This window comes from Macrobrachium nipponense, chromosome 29 (genome assembly GCF_015104395.2).
Source record: "Macrobrachium nipponense isolate FS-2020 chromosome 29, ASM1510439v2, whole genome shotgun sequence".
Classification (NCBI taxonomy): domain Eukaryota; kingdom Metazoa; phylum Arthropoda; class Malacostraca; order Decapoda; family Palaemonidae; genus Macrobrachium; species Macrobrachium nipponense.
Genome location: NC_061092.1, coordinates 10,242,843 through 10,260,714, shown reverse-complemented (window position 1 = coordinate 10,260,714; position 17,872 = coordinate 10,242,843). Strand labels below are relative to the sequence as shown.

At 40.5% G+C, this 17,872-nt stretch overlaps 1 protein-coding gene across 1 annotated transcript in view; it reads left to right on the top strand.

Moving 5' to 3' along the window:
• Positions 1–17,872, top strand: part of LOC135206108 (synaptotagmin-17-like) — a 45,368-nt gene that overhangs the window by 12,636 nt on the left and 14,860 nt on the right. The window contains exons 2-4 of the mRNA XM_064237341.1: positions 1,401–1,550; positions 7,068–7,193; positions 16,392–16,583. Of these exons, the coding sequence (XP_064093411.1) occupies positions 1,401–1,550; positions 7,068–7,193; positions 16,392–16,583 (468 nt within the window). The remainder of the gene's footprint in view (positions 1–1,400; positions 1,551–7,067; positions 7,194–16,391; positions 16,584–17,872) is intronic.

The window sequence follows — 17,872 nt, the reverse complement described above, 5'->3', positions numbered from 1 at the left end:
AAATGCCTAAAAATGTACTTAGCTTACCTTGTTTTCGTGGATTTGAAACCATAAAATCAATATTTAAATCGTTTAATGTTTATGTAGTGTTCTCTTATAACAATACCATTAAAGATATGCTAATTAAGAATAGTCCCGTAACAAATAACAACATCATTTACAAAATTCCTTGTAAGGATTGCCCATCGTTTTACATTGGTCAGTCAAGTAAAAATTTGTGTGTACGTATAAAGCAGCATATGTATTCAGTTGGAACAGCCCAGACTTCAAATGCACTTTATCCATCTGAGTGAAAAATCTCATTGTATTAATTGGGGTGATACCTCGGTAATTGCTAGATCTAATGATTATGTTTCAAGAAATTTACTGGAATCGGCAATTATACAAATCACTAATAAAAACAACCTAAATCTTAGTTTGGGAATGTACCATTTGGACCCATATATTTGTAAGATGTTTATGAAGGACCTTAAAATAAATGAACAACTAATAAATTAGTCCCACATGTATATAGTTATTATTTCTTTCTCTCTCTGTCTGTCTGTCTGTCTGTCTGTCTGTCTGTCTGTCTGTCTGTCGTCTCTCTCTCTCTCTCTCTCTCTCTCTCTGGTTCGATATTTTCTCTCCCTCTTACTCTTGCTCGATACTATATATATATTTATATTTTCTTTCGTCTTTTCATTAATAATAATTTTTTTTTTTTGGGGTGGGGGGGAGGAAAATTTGTGTAAAAATTCATGATATTAAATTGTATATGCTCCCGTGTTTTTTCAAAATGTACTGTTTTCTGGAAGAATCACTTGTTTACTGCGTGTATCCTTCAAGGTGGGGCTACCTCAGGCGGCTCCTCCTTTCTGTAGAGTGAAAATCGCCCTTATTGCTTGCTAATCTTGTAGTGTCAGTTTGTATATTAAGCTTTCTTTTGACTATGCTGTTCTCTGTAAAATCAGTTTGCCTCAGTAAAGGGTCCGAACAGGACCGAAAGTACTGGCTATCTCGCTTTTTCATTTTTTCCTTCGTGGCAAAAAACCTTTATATAGATATAATATAATATATATATATATATATATATCATATATATGTAATATATATATATATATTATATATATTTTCATACATACATAGTACATATGTATGTTCATATGTAAGTTGTCATGGGTCCCTCAATTAAACCTCAAAATTTTTCTTCCATTCTCAACTCGTCTCATTTCCCGTTTCCTTGTCTATTCCTTTTGCCACCCATTAATTCACCATTCCCTGTATCTCTTCTCTTACATATTTCCAAATTTTTCGCCTTTTTCCCCCCAGTCGGGAGATCGATAAAGCGGATGACACGAACCTTTTTTGTACCTGAACTCGACCTTTTCACTTCGTCTTTCCTTTTCTTTTTTTTTCCGTAGAAGGAGAAGGCCGGGTGGCTATGGCAGGCTGTGCAGTACATGCTGTGCTGGAGGGAGGGGCATTCGTGCTGCTGTTGCTGCTGCTGTTGCTGCTGTGCCGAGGACGACTCCAACACCACGCGCAAGGCCGACATTCAGTACGTTTTACAGGTAAGGACGATCGTCTTGCAGGGACGTTTTATAGGGTAGAATGTTTTGAAGTGACGTTTTGTAGGGAGGAACGTTTTGGAGTAATGGTTCTGTAGGGAGGAACGTTTTGGAGTAAGGTTTTGTAGTGAGGAACGTTTTGGAGTAAGGTTTTGTAGGGAGGAAAGTTTTAAAGTAACGTTTTTTAGGGAGGAAAGTTTTAAAGTAAAGTTTTTTAGGGAGGAAAGTTTTAAAGTAACGTTTTGTTGGGAGGAAAGTTTTAACGTAACGTTTTTTAGGGAGGAAAGTTTTAAAGTAACGTTTTTTTAGGGAAGAAAGTTTTAAAGTAACGTTTTTTTCGGGAGGAAAGTTTCAAAGTAAAGTTTTTTAGGGAGGAAAGTTTTGAAGTAAAGTTTTTTAGGAGGAAAGTTTTAAAGTAAATTTATTTTTAGGTAGGAAATTTTTAAGTAACGTTTTTTCGGGAGAAAAGTTTTAAAGTAACGTTTTGTTGGGAGGAAAGTCTTAACGTAACGTTTTTTAGGGAGGAAAGTTTTAAAGTAACGTTTTTTTCGGGAGGAAATTTTTAAAGTAACGTTTTGTTGGGAGGAAAGTATTAACGTAACGTTTTGAAGTAACTTTTTCTAGGGGAGACAGTTTTCTAGGGAGGAAAGTTTTAAAGTAATGTTTTGTTGGGAGGAACGATTTTTTATGGAGCAACTTTTGAAGTAAACACTTTGTAAGGGAGAACGCTTTGTAGGGAGGAACGTTTTGCAGTGTGGGGGGCGGGACGTTTCGAAGCAGTGTTTTGTAGGGAAGAATGTTTTACAATAAAGTTTTGTATGTATTTACATTATCGTTCTGTAGAAGGAACGTTTTGCAGTAAGTTTGTAAAGAATAAGCTTTGTGATAACGTTTTACGGTAACGTTTTGTTGGCAAAAATGGTAACGTTTACGAAGACGTTTTTCTGATGAACATTTAAATGATTCTGAGGTAAGAACATGCATTTACAGGAAAGAGCGCCCCTTGGGAACATTTTCCTGTTAAGTATTATTTCTTTATTTTAGGAAGCAATATTCCTCAGAAACGTTTTATTGACAAGAACATTTATTATTGTTAAGAACGTTTTACAGTAAGGTTCCAGTGGCAAGACGACACTTTTCTGCTTTTCTGCTTATTTTCAGGTCAGTCTTTCCCACCCCGTTGGATGATGGTGTTATTTCCATGATTGGTATGATTATTAGCAGCCCTAATTTAGAGTTAGAGTTTTCCTAATTATTATGAAGACTGACCTTTAACTTGACCGTCAGACAGAATAGATTGCTTGAGAAGCAGCTTCAGTCAACAGCTAAGATCAGGGATTTTTTCAGTATCAGTCAACAGCAAGACCAGTGTCTCAGTCTTAGTCAGCAGCTAGATCAGTGTTTCTTCCGTCTCAGTCAACAGCCAGATCAGTGTTTCTTCAGTATCAGTCAACAGCAAGACCAGTGTCTCAGTCTTAGTCAGCAGCTAGATCAGTGTTTCTTCAGTCTCAGTCAACAGCTAGATCAGTGTTTCTTCAGTCTCAGTCAACAGCCAGATCAGTGTTTCTTCAGTATCAGTCAACAGCAAGACCAGTGTCTCAGTCTTAGTCAGCAGCTAGATCAGTGTTTCTTCCGTCTCAGTCAACAGCCAGATCAGTGTTTCTTCAGTATCAGTCAACAGCAAGACCAGTGTCTCAGTCTTAGTCAGCAGCTAGATCAGTGTTTCTTCAGTCTCAGTCAACAGCCAGATCAGTGTTTCTTCAGTCTCAGTCAACAGCTAGATCAGTGTTTCTTCAGTCTCAGTCAACAGCAAGACCAGTGGCTCAGTCTTAGTCGACAGCAAGACTAGTGTCTCAGTCTTAGTCAGCAGCTAGATCAGTGTTTCGTCAGTCTCAGTCAACAGCTAGATCAGTGTTTCTTCAGTCTCAGTCAGCAGCTAGATCAGTGTTTCTTCAGTATCAGTCAACAGCTAGATCAGTGTTTCTTCAGTCTCAGTCAGCAGCTAGATCAGTGTTTCTTCAGTCTCAGTCAACAGCTAGCCATCATCGTTTCTTCAGTCTCAGATCAGCAGCTAGATCAGTGTTTCTTCAGTCTCAGTTCAACAGCAGATCAGTGTTTCTCAGTATCAGTCAACAGCTAGATCAGTTCAGTCATTCAGTATCAGTCAACAGCTAGATTAGGTTTCTTCAGTTCTCAGTCAACAGCCAAGACAGGTTGTATCAGTCAGTCTTAGTCAAGCAGCTAGATCAGTGTTTCTTCAGTCTCAGTCAAGCAGCCAGATCATGTTTCTTCAGTCTCAGTCAACCGCTAGATCATTGTTTCTTCAGTCTCAGCCATCAGCTAGATCAGGGTTTCTTCATATCAGTCACAGCTAGATCACGTTTCTTCGTCTCAGTCATCAGCTAGATCAGTGTTCTTCAGTCTCCAGTCAACGCTAGATCGTGTTTCTTCAGTCTCAGTCAGCAGCTAGATCGTGTTTCTTCGTATCAGTCACAGCTTGAGATCAGCGTTTCCTTTCAGTCCTCAGTCAACAGCAAGACCAGTGCTCAGTCTTAGTCAGCAGCTAGATCAGTGTTTCTTCTTCTCAAGTCAACAGCTAAGATCAGTGTTTTCTTCAGTATCAGTAAACAGCAAAACCAGTGGCTCAGTCTTAGTCGACAGCAAAAGATAGTGTTCAGTCTTAGTCAGCAGCTAGATAAATGTTTAGTCAGTCTCAGTCAACAGCTAGATCAGTGTTTCTCAAGTCTCAGCCAGCAGCTAGATCAGTGTTCTTCAGTATCAGTCAACAGCTAGATCAGCGTTTCTTCAGTCTCAGTCAGCAGCTAGATCAGTGTTTCTTCAGTCTCAGTCAACAGCTAGATCAGTGTTTCTTCAGTCTCAGTCAGCAGCTAGATCAGTGTTTCAGTCTCAGTCAACATGATCTGTTTCTTCAGTCTCCAGTCAGCAAAAAGCTAGATCAGCGTTTCTTCAGTCTCAGCCAGCTTAGATCACAGCAGACGCAGACGTGTCTCAGTCTTAGTCAACATGCTAGAACAGTGTTTCTTCAGTTTCAGTTAACAGCAAGATCAGTGTTTCTTCTGTCTCAGTCAACAGCAAGATCAACAATGTCTCAGTATTTTCCAGATAAAATTCACTGATGATATTGCTGAATGTCTTCCTTGGATTTCGTGTATATATATATATATATATATATATATATATATATATATATATATATATATATAGATATATATATATATATTATATATATATATATATAAAATATAACCTGTCTGATCATAATAACAACTCGAGTTGTTGTGAAGCTAAGACTAGAGTCGTCTCTTCGTATATCGTCTCGGGAGCAAAAAATATCTATTAATTTTTCCAGACTGTTCCTGGAAATTGTTGTTTTTCTCTGCCAAGAATTTGATGTGATCTGATCCGCACAGAAGTCTTGCTGTTGTTTTTCTTTGCGACTTCTGCCATAAAATATTTTTTGTATTTATACATGATGCGTGACTACAACTCACCTCAGCGAGTAATTAGGTCATGTCGTAACTCTGAAGTGTAAATCTTGGTTTCCTTTCGGTCCCTTTGGGGATCAGGCCTCTCTCTCGACAAATATCTAAGCTGCATCCCAGACCATCTAGATTGGGAGATGCAAAATATACCGGAAGATGCATTATCAATTCTCTGGTAGACATTAGAGGTGCCTCACACTGAGGGACCCGGGTAAGGTCTCTCTCTCTCTCTCTCTCTCTCTCTCTCTCTGTGATGCTTACATGAGGACATTACCTTGCTTGTCCCTTGGGTCTTTGTGTAAATGAAAAGGAATCCGTCTCAGTAGTTAAGAGGTGCTACATACGAGTATGAAACTGCACGGAAATACATTCACGTTGGTTTTGTACAGACTTACAGGAGTAGATGTGTGCAGTATGAACGAGGAATATATATATATATATATATATATATATATATATATATATATATATAAATATATATATATATATATAAATATATATATATCTATATATATATATATATATATATATATATATATATATATACATATATGACACACACACACACACACACACATATATATATATATATATATATTTATATATATATATTATATTATATATATATAAATATATATATATAAATATATATAGATATATATATATATATATATATATATATATATATATTATATATATCTATATATATATATATATGCATACATACATACACACACACAAACACACCACACACACACACACACACACACACACACATATATATATATATATATATATATATATATTATATATATATACTTATATATATATATGCTGTATTTGCTCGTTCCCATCCGACAAGGGGTAACATAAATTCTCAGTGGAATATTCAGTCTTACTAATTTATTGGAGAGCGCAGTCAGATTATTAAGAATAAAGAAAAAACAAGAATTCAAAATGAAAATTTAACACAAATTCAACTGCTGAGAAAAAATGATTAACAAATTTCACAGGCCACTCTGCGTCCACCAACACTGTTAATAATATCGAGAGGCTTCAAGGAAATGCTCCCTTAGATCTACACACACACACACTTACACACACACACACACACCACACACACACACACACAACATTGCTCCCCCTCACAAGGGCAGCCATCTGCTCGAACGTAGCTCCCAATGTCAGGCTCTCCATCGTCCTCCGAATTCAGACTTTCAAACTATGCCTGTCTCTCTCTCAGCTTCATCCGGATGCCCCAAGGGCAGCGATGTTTCCCATCTCAAGGGTGGATCGTAGATGTCAAGTTTTGGACCGCTGAAGACTTCTTAGCGTCTCTACCGTACAGCTTGGGGCTGGAGGGGGTTTTGGGGGGTGGGGGGCGGTGGTTGTGCCTCTTTCATTCCTCTTGTCTTGATTTCATAAGTGTTTTTGGCTACGTTGAACCTCGTCTCCTCAGCGCTGTGGATTCAGATCCAGTCGAGGAAGGCGGATTTGTTGTCTCATGGTTTTAATTTTTATCTTTTTTAGTTGTTTTTTTTTTTTTTTTTTTTTTTTTTTTTTTTTTTTTTTTTTTTTTTTTTTTTTTTTTTTTTTATATATTAACAAGCGAGGAGAGTGTTCAGTGATTTTTCGTGTGTTGTCTGTATCGATGAAATGAAATCCCGCTATGATTTGGTTTCATCGCGTTACAAATTTGAATTGAAAATGATAAACTTGAAAATAGTAAAATTGAAAATGATAAAATTGAAAATGATACCAGTGGAAGCTTTCGAGAGTCTCCTCAGCGTATCACAAACGCGAGATAAAAAAAAAATGATGAAACTATCAGCTTTCGAGAGCCCGTTCGGTTTCACATACAACCAAATAAATGTCATCCTCTTCGGCGTCAACGACAAAAGAACCGACAGTTTCCAACTTCGCGTCATTCCCTTGTTATAAGTGTTTACGTTATTTGTGAAGTATTTCGGGATCGGCATTGTTGTTATCAATAAAGCTGGATTCTTTTTTTTCGCAGCACACAGACCTGAGCGACAGCGAATCGATCTCGACGACCTCCCTTCTTCGCCACCAGTCCAACTCCTCCTCCCCCTCTTCCTCTGTCTCCTCCGTGAAGGATCTCAAGTCGGATATCTACCACCAGGTGAGATGGATGCTTAAGGATCTGTCCAGTCCTGACCAGGTCTTCGAGTATGTCTTCTCTCCGTGATCAACCGGTCCTTCCTTGTGATGTCTACCTCGTCACTAAACTGCTACTATGGTAGATTCACATCAACTGTGCATCCGATGTCTAGGCCAGTCGTCAAATGCACGGGTTAATGTGAATATACTATAGCCTTCTTTCACCGCATGTCCATCCATAGTTTCCATACCATCTCAGTCTATTTTCCAGCTCCTTCGTGGATGCTGGAGCCTCTTTCTATCACATGTTCAAACTATCTCAGTCTATTTTCCAGCTCCTTTGTGGATGCTGGAGCCTCTTTCTATCACATGTTCAAACCATCTCAGTCTATTTTCCAGTTCCTTTGTGGATGCTGGAGCCTCTTCCTATCAAATGTTCAAACATCTCAGTCTATTTTCCAGTTCCTTTGTGGATGCTGGAGCCTCTGCCTATCACATGTTCAAACCATCTCAGTCTATTTTCCAGCTTCTTTGTGGATGCTGGAGCCTCTTCCTATCAAATGTTCAAACCATAAACCATCTCAGTCTATTTTCCAGCTCCTTTGTGGATGCTGGAGCCTCTTCCCATCAAATGTTCAAACCATCTCAGTCTATTTTCCAGCTCCTTTGTGGATGCTGGAGCCTCTTCCCATCAAATGTTCAAACCATCTCAGTCTATGTTCCAGCTCCTTTGTGGATGTTGGAGCCTCTTCCTATCAAATGTTCAAACCATCTCAGTCTATTTTCCAGCTCCTTTGTGGATGCTGGAGCCTCTTCCTATCAAATGTTCAAACCATCTCAGTCTATTTTCCAGCTCCTTTGTGGATGCTGGAACCTCTTTCTATCACATGCTCAAATCATCTCGGTCTATTTTCCAGCTCCTTTGTGGATGCTGGAGCCTCTTTCTATCACATGTTCAAATGATCAGTCTATTTTCCAGCTCCTTTGGTGGTTGTTGGAGCCTTTTCTCCTGGTCATTGTTTTCCCACAAATCCTCAGATTCCTTTATCCAACCACACTGCACCTTTGGATTTTGCTGGAGGCCTCTTTTCCCATCAATGTTCAAACCATCTCAGTCTATTTTCCAGTTTCCCTTTGTTCTAGCCTCTTTGCCTTTTATCCACATTTTCAAACTTATCTCAGTCTATTTTCCAGTTCCTTTGTGGATTCTGCTACTTCCTCTATCTTTTAAATGTCAAACATCTCAGTCTATCCACCAGTTCCTTTGTGGATGCTGGAGCCAGCCTCTGCCCTTCACATGTTCAACCTCTCAGTCTATTTTTCCAGCCTCCTTTTGTGATGCTGCACCTCTTTCTATCTAATGTTCAAACCATCTCTCAGTCTATTTTCCAGCTCCTTGTGATTTTGCTGGAGCCTCTTTTCTAATCAAACAATGGTTCCAAAACCTCATCTTTCATTCTTATTTGTTTTCCGTTCCTTTGTGGATGCTGGAGCCTCCTTCTATCACATGTTAAACATCCAGTCTATTTTCCAGTTCCTTTGTGGATGCTTGGAGCCTCTTTCTATCACATGTTGAAACCATCTCAGTCTATTTTCCAGTTTCCTTTGTGGATGCTGAGCCAATCTGGTCTATCACATGTTCAACCATCTCAGTCTATTTTCCATTTCTTTGTGGATGCTGGAGGCCGCTGTTTTCTATTCACATTTCAAACCATCTCAGTCTATTTTCCAGTTTGTGGATGCTGGGCCTCTTTCTATCACTGTGCAAAACCATCTCTTCCTATTTTTCCAGTTCCTTTGTGGTCTGGAGCCTCTGTCATCCTTTTTCAAACCATCTCCATCTATTTTCCCAGTTCCCTTTGTGGAGCTGGAGCCTCTTTTCTATCACCTGTTCAAACCATCTCAGTCTATTTTTCCCAGTTCCTTTGTGGGATGCCTGCTGAGCCTTTCTGGTCTACACATGATCAAACCATCTCCAGTCAGCAGTCCTTGTCCAGTTCCTTTGTGGCTGCTGACACCTCTTTCTATCACATGTTCAAACCATCTCAGTCGATTTTCCAGTTCCTTTGTGGAAGCTGGCACCTCTTTCTATCACATGTTCAAACTATCTCATTCTATTTTCCAGTTCCTTTGTGGATGCTGGCACCTCTTTCTATGACATGTTCAAACTATCTCATTCTATTTTCCAGTTCCTTTGTGGATGCTGGAGCCTCTGCCTATCACATGTTCAAACTATCTCAGTCTATTTTCCAGTTCCTTTGTGGATGCTGGCACCTCTTTCTATCAAATGTTCAAACCATCTCAGTCTATTTTCCAGTTCCTTTGTGGATGCTGGAGCCTCTTTCTATCACATGTTCAAACCATCTCAGTCTATTTTCCAGCTCCTTTGTGGATGCTGGCACCTCTTTCTATCTAATGTTCAAACCATCTCAGTCCATTTTCCAGTTCCTTTGTGGATGCTGGAGCCTCTGCCTATCACATGTTCAAACCATCTCAGTCTATTTTCCAGTTCCTTTGTGGATGCTGGAGCCTCTGCCTATCACATGTTCAAACCATCTCAGTCCATTTTCCAGTTCCTTTGTGGATGCTGGAGCCTCTGCCTATCACATGTTCAAACCATCTCAGTCTATTTTCCAGTTCCTTTGTGGATGCTGGCACCTCTTTCTATCACATGTTCAAACCATCTCAGTCTATTTTCCAGTTCCTTTGTGGATGCTGGAGCCTCTTTCTATCAAATGTTCAAACCATCTCAGTCCATTGTCCAGTTCCTTTGTGGATGCTGGCACCTCTTTCTATCACATGTTCAAACCATCTCAGTCTATTTTCCAGTTCCTTTGTGGATGCTGGCACCTCTTTCTATCAAATGTTCAAACCATCTCAGTCCATTTTCCAGTTCCTTTGTGGATGCTGGCACCTCTTTTATCAACATGTTTTCAAACCCATCTCAGTCCATTGTCCAGTTCCCTTTGTTTGGGATGGCTGGACACCCTTTCTATCCACATGTTTTCAAAAACCATCTCAGTCTATTTTCTAATTCCTTTGTGGATGCTGGCACCTCTTTCTATCAAATGTTCAAACCATCTCAGTCCATTGTCCAGTTCCTTTGTGGATGCTGGAGCCTCTTTCTATCACATGTTCAAACTATCTCAGTCCATTTTCCAGTTCCTTTGTGGATGCTGGAGCCTCCTCTCTATCACACTGTTCAAACTATCTCCCCAGTCCAGTTTTCCACAGTTTTCCTTCCTTTGTGGATGCTGGAGTCTCAGTCTATCACATTTTCAAACCATCTCAGTCTATTTTCCAGTTTCCTTTGTTGGATTCTGGAGTCCTCAGTCGATCACATGTTCAAAACCAAGCTCAGTCCATTTTCCAGTTCCTTTGAGGAATGCTGGGGAGCTTCTTTCTATTACATTTTTGTTAAACAAACCATCTCAGTCTATTTTCCAGTTTTCCTTTGTGGGAGTTGGAGGGTCTCAGTATATCACTGTTTCAAACCATCTCAGTCTATTTTCCAGTTTCCCTTTGTGGATGTTGGAGTCTCAGTATATCACATGTTCAAACCATCTCAGTCCATTTTCCCAGTTCCTTTGTGGATGCTGAGCCTCTGCCTATCACATGTTCAAACCATCTCAGTCCATATTCCATTCCTTTGATGATGCTGGAACCTCTTTCTATCACATGTTCAACCATCTCAGTCTATTTTCCAGTTCCTTTGTGGATGTTGGAGTCGCAGTATATCACATTGTTCAAACATCTCAGTCCATTTTCAGTTCCTTTGTGGATGTTTTTCCTGGAGCCTCGCCTATCACATGTTCAAACCATCTCAGATGTTCTTTTGAGGTGCCTGGCACCTGCATCACTGTTTCACTCATTCCATCATTCAGTACCAACATTTTCAAACGTCCTGTTGCAGGAGCCGCGTTCTGCTGGCACTCAGTTTCTATCACATGTTCAAACTCACTCAGTCTATTTTCCGAGTTCCTTTGTGGATGCTGGCACTCTTTTCTATTTCACATTGTTCAAACTACTCAGTCTAGATTTTCCAAGTTCCTTTGTGGATGCAGGCACCTCTTTGCTCACATTTCAATTGGGTACAATCTGCTTATTTTTCCATTTCCTTTGGTGGGCTGGCACCCTCTTTCTACACTGTTCAAACCAACTCTAGTCTACAGTTCCTTTGTGGATGCTGGCACCTCTTTCTACCAACATGTTCAACTATCTCAGTGCTATTTTCCCAAAACTTCCTTTGTGGGATGTGGGGCAACCTCTCTAATCACTGTTCAAATCCATCTCAGTCCATTTTCCAGTTCCTTTGTGGAGCTGGAACCTCTTTCTACAACATGTTCAAACTATCTCGTCTATTTTTCCGTTCCTTTGTGGGATTGTTGGGGTCCTGCTATCACAAATGTTCAAACCCATCTCAGTCTATTTTTTTCCGAGTTCCTTTGTGGATGCTGGGCACCTCTTTGTACCACATGTTCAAACCATCTCAGTCTATTTTCCAGTTCCTTTGGTTTGATGCTGGCACCTCTTTCTACCACATGTTCAACATCTCAGTCTATTTTCCACTTCCTTTGTGATGCTGGGGAGCCTCTTTCTACCACATGTTTTCAAACCATCTCAGTCCATTTTCCAGTTCTTGAGGATGCTGGAACCTTTTCTATCACTGTTCAAAAACATTCAGCTCAATTTTCAGTTCCTTTGTTTGGAGATGGGCAGGCACCCCTTTCTATACATGTTCAAAACCATCTCAGTCATTTTCCAGTTCTTTGAGGATGCTGGCCACCTCTTTCTTTTATCACATGTTCACCACTCAGTCCATTCAGTTCCTTGGGTGGAAATTGGGAGGCAATCTACAACATGTTCAAACCAATCTCAGCTATTTTCCAGTTTCTTTTGAGGATGATGGAGCCTCTTTCGACCACATGTTTTTTCCACCCTTTCAGTTATTTTCCACCTCCTTTGTTGGAGCTGGGCACCTGCATACCACATGTTCAAACCATCTCAGTCCATTTTTTCCAGTTCCTTTGTGGATGCTGGCACTCTTTCTACACATGTTTTCAAAAACTATTCTCAGTCTATTTTCCAGTTCCTTTGGTGGATTGTGGCACCTCTTTCATCACATGTTTCAAACCATCTCAGTCCATTTTCCAGGGTTCCTTTGTGGATGCTGCACCTTTCTTTAACACATGTTCAAACCTCTCAGTCCATTATTTTCCAGTTTCCTTTTGTGGATGCTGGCAACCCTTTGCCTATCCACATGTTCAAAACCTATCTCAGTCTATTTCCCCAGTTCCTTTGTGGATGCGGCACCATTCTTTGCTATCCACATGTTCAAACCTATCTCAGTCTATTTTCCAGTTCCTTTGTTGGATGCTGGCAACCTTTCGCCTATCACATGTTCAAAACCATCTCAGTCCTATTTTCCGTTCCTTTGTGGATGCTGGCACATCTTTCGAACCACATGATTCAAACTATCTCAGTCTAGTTTTTCCAGTTCCTTTGTGGATGCTGGCACCTCTTTTGCTTACACATGTTTTCAAACCATTCTCCAGTCTATTTTCCAGGTTCCTTTGTGGATTGCTGGCACCATTTGCCTATTTCACATGTTCAAACCCTCTCCGTCCTATTTCCCAGTTCTTTGTGGATCTGGCACCTATTTCTAACACTGTTCAAAGCTATCTTTTCCAGTCCTATTTCCCATTCCATTTGTGGATGCTTGCAGACCCCCCGCAAAACGCCCGGCCTCCTTTCTATCACATGGTTCAAACCATCTTTCGTCCATTTTTCCAGTTCTTTGTTGGTGCTGCACCTCTTTCTTACCACATGGTTTCAAACCTTATCTCAGTCTATTTTCCAGTTCCTTTGTTGGATGCTGGCACCCAGCTTTCTACACATGGTTCAAACCACCTCAGTTCTATTTTTCCAGTCCTTTCTGGATGCCTGGCCCTCTTTCTATTCAAACATGTCACAAACCATCCTCCAGTCTATTTTTCCAGTTTCCTTTGTGGATTCTGGCACCTCGGTTCCTACCAACCATGTTTTCACCATTCTCAGTCCTATTTTCCATTCTTTTGTGGTGCCTGCACCTCTTTCTATCACTGTTCCAACCTATCTTCCGTCCTATTTTCCAGTTCCTTTGTGGATGCTGGCACCTCTTTCTTCAGCATGTTCAAACCATCTCATCTAGTTTTTCCAAAGTTCCTTTGTGATGCCTCACCTCTTTCTACCACATGTTTTCAACCTATCTTCAGTCTATTTTCCACTTCCTTTGTGGATGCTGGAGCCATCTGCCCTATCACAATGTTCAAGAACCCATCTCAGTGTATTTTCCAGCTCCTTTGAGGATGCTGGAGCTCTTTCTACCACATGTTTCAAACCATCTCAGTCTATTTTCCAGCTCTTTTTGGATTGCTGGAGCCTCTTTCTACCACATGTTCAAACCATCTTAGTCTATTTTCCAGCTCCTTTGTGGATGCTGGAGCCTCTTTCTATCACATGTTCAAACTATCTCAGTCTATTTTCCAGTTCCTTTGTGGATGCTGGCACCTCTTTCTATCACATGTTCAAACTATCTCAGTCTATTTTCCAGCTACTTTGTGGATGCTGGAGCCTCTTTCTATTACATGTTCAAACTATCTCAGTCTATTTTCCAGCTCTTTTGTGGATGCTGAAGCCTCTTTCTATCACATGTTCAAACCATCTCAGTCTATTTTCCATTTCCCTTGTGGATGATGGAGCCTCTTTCTATCATGTCAAACCATCTCAGTCTATTTTTCCTTTTCCAGTTCCTTTTGTGGATGCTGGAGCCTCTACCTATCACATGTTCAAACCATCTCAGTCCATTTTCCAGTTCCTTTGTGGATACTGCCACCTCTGCCTATCACATGTTGAAACCATCTCAGTCTATTTTCCAGTTCCTTTGTGGATGCTGGAGCCTCTACCTATCACATGTTCAAACCATCTCAGTCCATTTTCCAGTTCCTTTGTGGATGCTGGCACCTCTGCCTATCACATGTTCAAACGATCTCAGTCCATTTTCCAGTTCCTTTGTGGATGCTGGCACCTCTTTCTATCACATGTTGAAACCATCTCAGTCTATTTTCCGGTTCCTTCGTGGCTGCTGGAGCCTCTACCTATCACATGTTCAAACTTTCTCTCACATGTTCAAACCATCTCAGTCTATTTTCCAGTTCCTTTGTGGATGCTGGCACCTCTTCCTATCACATGTTCAAACCATCTCAGTCTATTTTCCAGTTCCTTTGTGGATGATGGCACCTCTTTCTACCACATGTTCAAACCATCTCTGCCTATTTTCCAGTTCCTTTGTGGATGCTGGCACCTCTTTCTACCACATGTTCAAACTATCTCAGTCTATTTTCCAGCTCCTTTGTGGATGATGGCACCTCTTTCTACCACATGTTCAAACCATCTCAGTCTATTTTCCAGCTCCTTTTTGGATGCAGGCATCTCTTTCTACCACATGTTCAAACCATCTCAGTCTATTTTCCAGCTTCTTTGTGCATGCTGGAGCCTCTTTCTACCACATGTTCAAACCATCTCAGTCTATTTTCCAGTTCCTTTGTGGATGCTGGAGCCTCTTTCTATCACATGTTCAAACTATCTCAGTCTATTTTCCAGCTCCTTTGTGGATGCTGAAGCCTCTTTCTATCACATGTTCAAACCATCTCAGTCTATTTTCCAGCTCCTTTTTGGATGCAGGCAACTCTTTCTACCACATGTTCAAACCATCTCAGTCTATTTTCCAGCTTCTTTGTGTATGCTGGAGCCTCTTTCTACCACATGTTCAAACCATCTCAGTCTATATTCCAGTTCCTTTGTGGATGCTGGCACCTCTTTTTATCATATGTTCAAACCATCTCGTCTATTTTTCCAGGTTTCCCTTTGTGGATTTTTGCCTGGCACCTCTTTTCTATTCATGTTCCAAACTATCTTTTTCAGGTCTATTTCAGGTTTCCTTTGTAACCCATTCCTCAGTCCTTTTTATTCTCCATGTTCCCTTTGTGGATTTGCTGCCACTCTCCTATTTTTACATGTTACTTATCTCCGTTTTTCCATTTCCCATCCTTGTGGATTGCCTTGGTTATGGCCTCTTTCTATCACATGTTCCAAACCAATCTCATCTATTTTTTCAGTTCCTTTGTGGATTCTGGCACCTATTTCTATCACATGTTCAAACAAACCATCTCAGTCTCCATTTTCCCCAGTTTCCTTTGTGGATGGCTGGCACTTCTTTCTATCACAGGTTCAAACTAATCTTCAGTTTCTATTTTTCCAGTTCCTTGTGGATGTGGAGCTCTTTCTATTACATTTCAAACTATCTCAGTCCTATTTTCCAAGCTCCTTCCTTTGTGGAATGATTTGGGAGCCAGTCGTTTCCTATTCAACATGTTTCAAAGCCAAATCTCAGTCCCTATTTTCCGCCGCTCCTCTGTGGATTTTGCCTTGACCTTCGTCCTTACCACATGTTCAGGACCATCTCAGTCCCGTTTTCCCCCGGGCTCCTCTGTGTATGCCTTGAGCCTCGTCCCTAATACATGTTTCAAACCTCTCAGTCTATTTTCCAGCTTCCTCTGTGGATGATGGAGCCTCGTCATAATCACATGTTTCAAACTATCTCAGTCTATTTTCCAGCTCTCTCCTGGATGCTGTGCCGATCGTCCTATCACATGTTCAAACCATCTCAGTCTATTTTCCCGCTCCTCTGTGGATGCTTGAGCCTCGTCCTATCACATGTTCAAACCATCTCAGTCCATTTTCCAGCTCCTCTGTGGATGATGGAGCCTCTACCTATTACATGTTCAAACTATCTCAGTCTGTTTTCCAGCTCCTCCGTGGATGCTGGAACCTCTAACTATCACATTTTCAAACCATCTCAGTGTATTTTCCAGTTCCTTCATGGATGCTGGAGCCTCTTTCTATCACATCTTCTGTAGATGCTGGTGCTTTCTTTTACATACCAAAACCATCTCAGTCTATTTTTCCACCCATTCTGTGTGCGTTATCTCTTCCTTTCACCACATGTCAAAACCATCTCAGTCTTTTCCATGTATTCTTAGGCCACTTGTCTAACACGCTATCGGCCCTCACAGCTTGTTCCTTTAGAATTCGGGCACATTATGAATAATGCATAATAATAAATAACAAATGCATAACACACTGCAGCAGTCTAATCCATCAGTGTCTCCCTCCCTGGCAGATCGAACTCCGGAGGTCGAACTCGGTATCATCACGACAGCTCCCGGTGATCGACGTCCGCCCCATCGAGTTCTGGTCCGGGGTGCGGGGCGAGGGCGTGCAGCCGCGCCTGCCGGGACCACCCAGATCTCCCGTCACCCCAAGGTCCACAAGGTGGTCCTCCAAAGCCATCGACTACGAGGCCTTGACCAAGGTGAGGAGAGAAGTAGGAAACCTGGTCTTTGGGTTTTAGGAGATGAATGCTTAATTAAGATGATTGTCTGTAATCATAACTATGGTTAGAGTTTGCATTTCAGGACCACCAAAATATGCCCTCGTTATCATATTTGCATTTCAGGACCACCAAAATACGCCTTTGTTATCATAATTGCATTTCTGGACCACCAAAATATGCCTTTGTTATCATATTTGGATTTCCGGACCACAAAAACACTGTAATCATTTGTATTTCAGGACCACAAAAAACTCCTTCGTAATCATATTTGCATTTCAGGACCGCCATAACACACTTTTGTAAACGTATTTGTATTCTGAATGTTTTAGTGATAATTGTACGAAAATCAAGACATGACGGTAATGTGGTTTGATATGACTGACCGTCTTTCATTAATAATTCATAAGAGTCACGCTAAGAAATTTAGGGTAATAATACCTATAAATACTCTGAATATTTAAGGGATGATTATGACGATAATGTCCGTCCCGTTGTCGGCTTTTTCCAGTCTCATTTTCCAGGCCTTCACCTTCAGTGTCGTTATCTGACCTCCATTTATTCTTCCTTTCTCCTGTATACATATATATATATTGTATACATATATTATATATATATACACACACACACATATATATATATATTATATATATATATATATATACATATATATATATATATATATATATATATATATATATATATATATATATATATATATATATATATATATATATATATATATATATATATATATATATATATATATATGATGCACGTGACTTCAGAATATAAACGAATACCACAGGAAAATTACAGGTAGGTCAGTACCAAGTGCTTTCTCGTGTTTATGCACGCATCGTCGGAGCACAGAAATCACGAGAAAGCGCTTGGTACTGACCTCCTGCCTGTCATTTTCCTGTGGTATTCGCTTGCATGTATGTATGCATATATTTCTTTGAACTTCTCTCCTACCTTGTGCCGATTGTTATCAGCATGTCTTCATTATTATCCACATTTCTTCAGATTTATAGATTTCAGCGGCTCCAGTTTCCCATAGCAGTGGGATAGACTATAGCAGCAATGGAGCGCCTCAGTGGCGTGATCGGCTTGGTCTTTTGGTCTGCCACCTCCGGGGCCGCGAGGTCGAATCTCGGGCATTCCACTGAGGGGTCAGAGCTGTGTATTTTTGGCGATAGAAGTTCACTCTCGACTTGGTTCGGATGTCACGTAAAGCCGTTGGTCCCGTTGCTGATTAACCACTAGTTCCA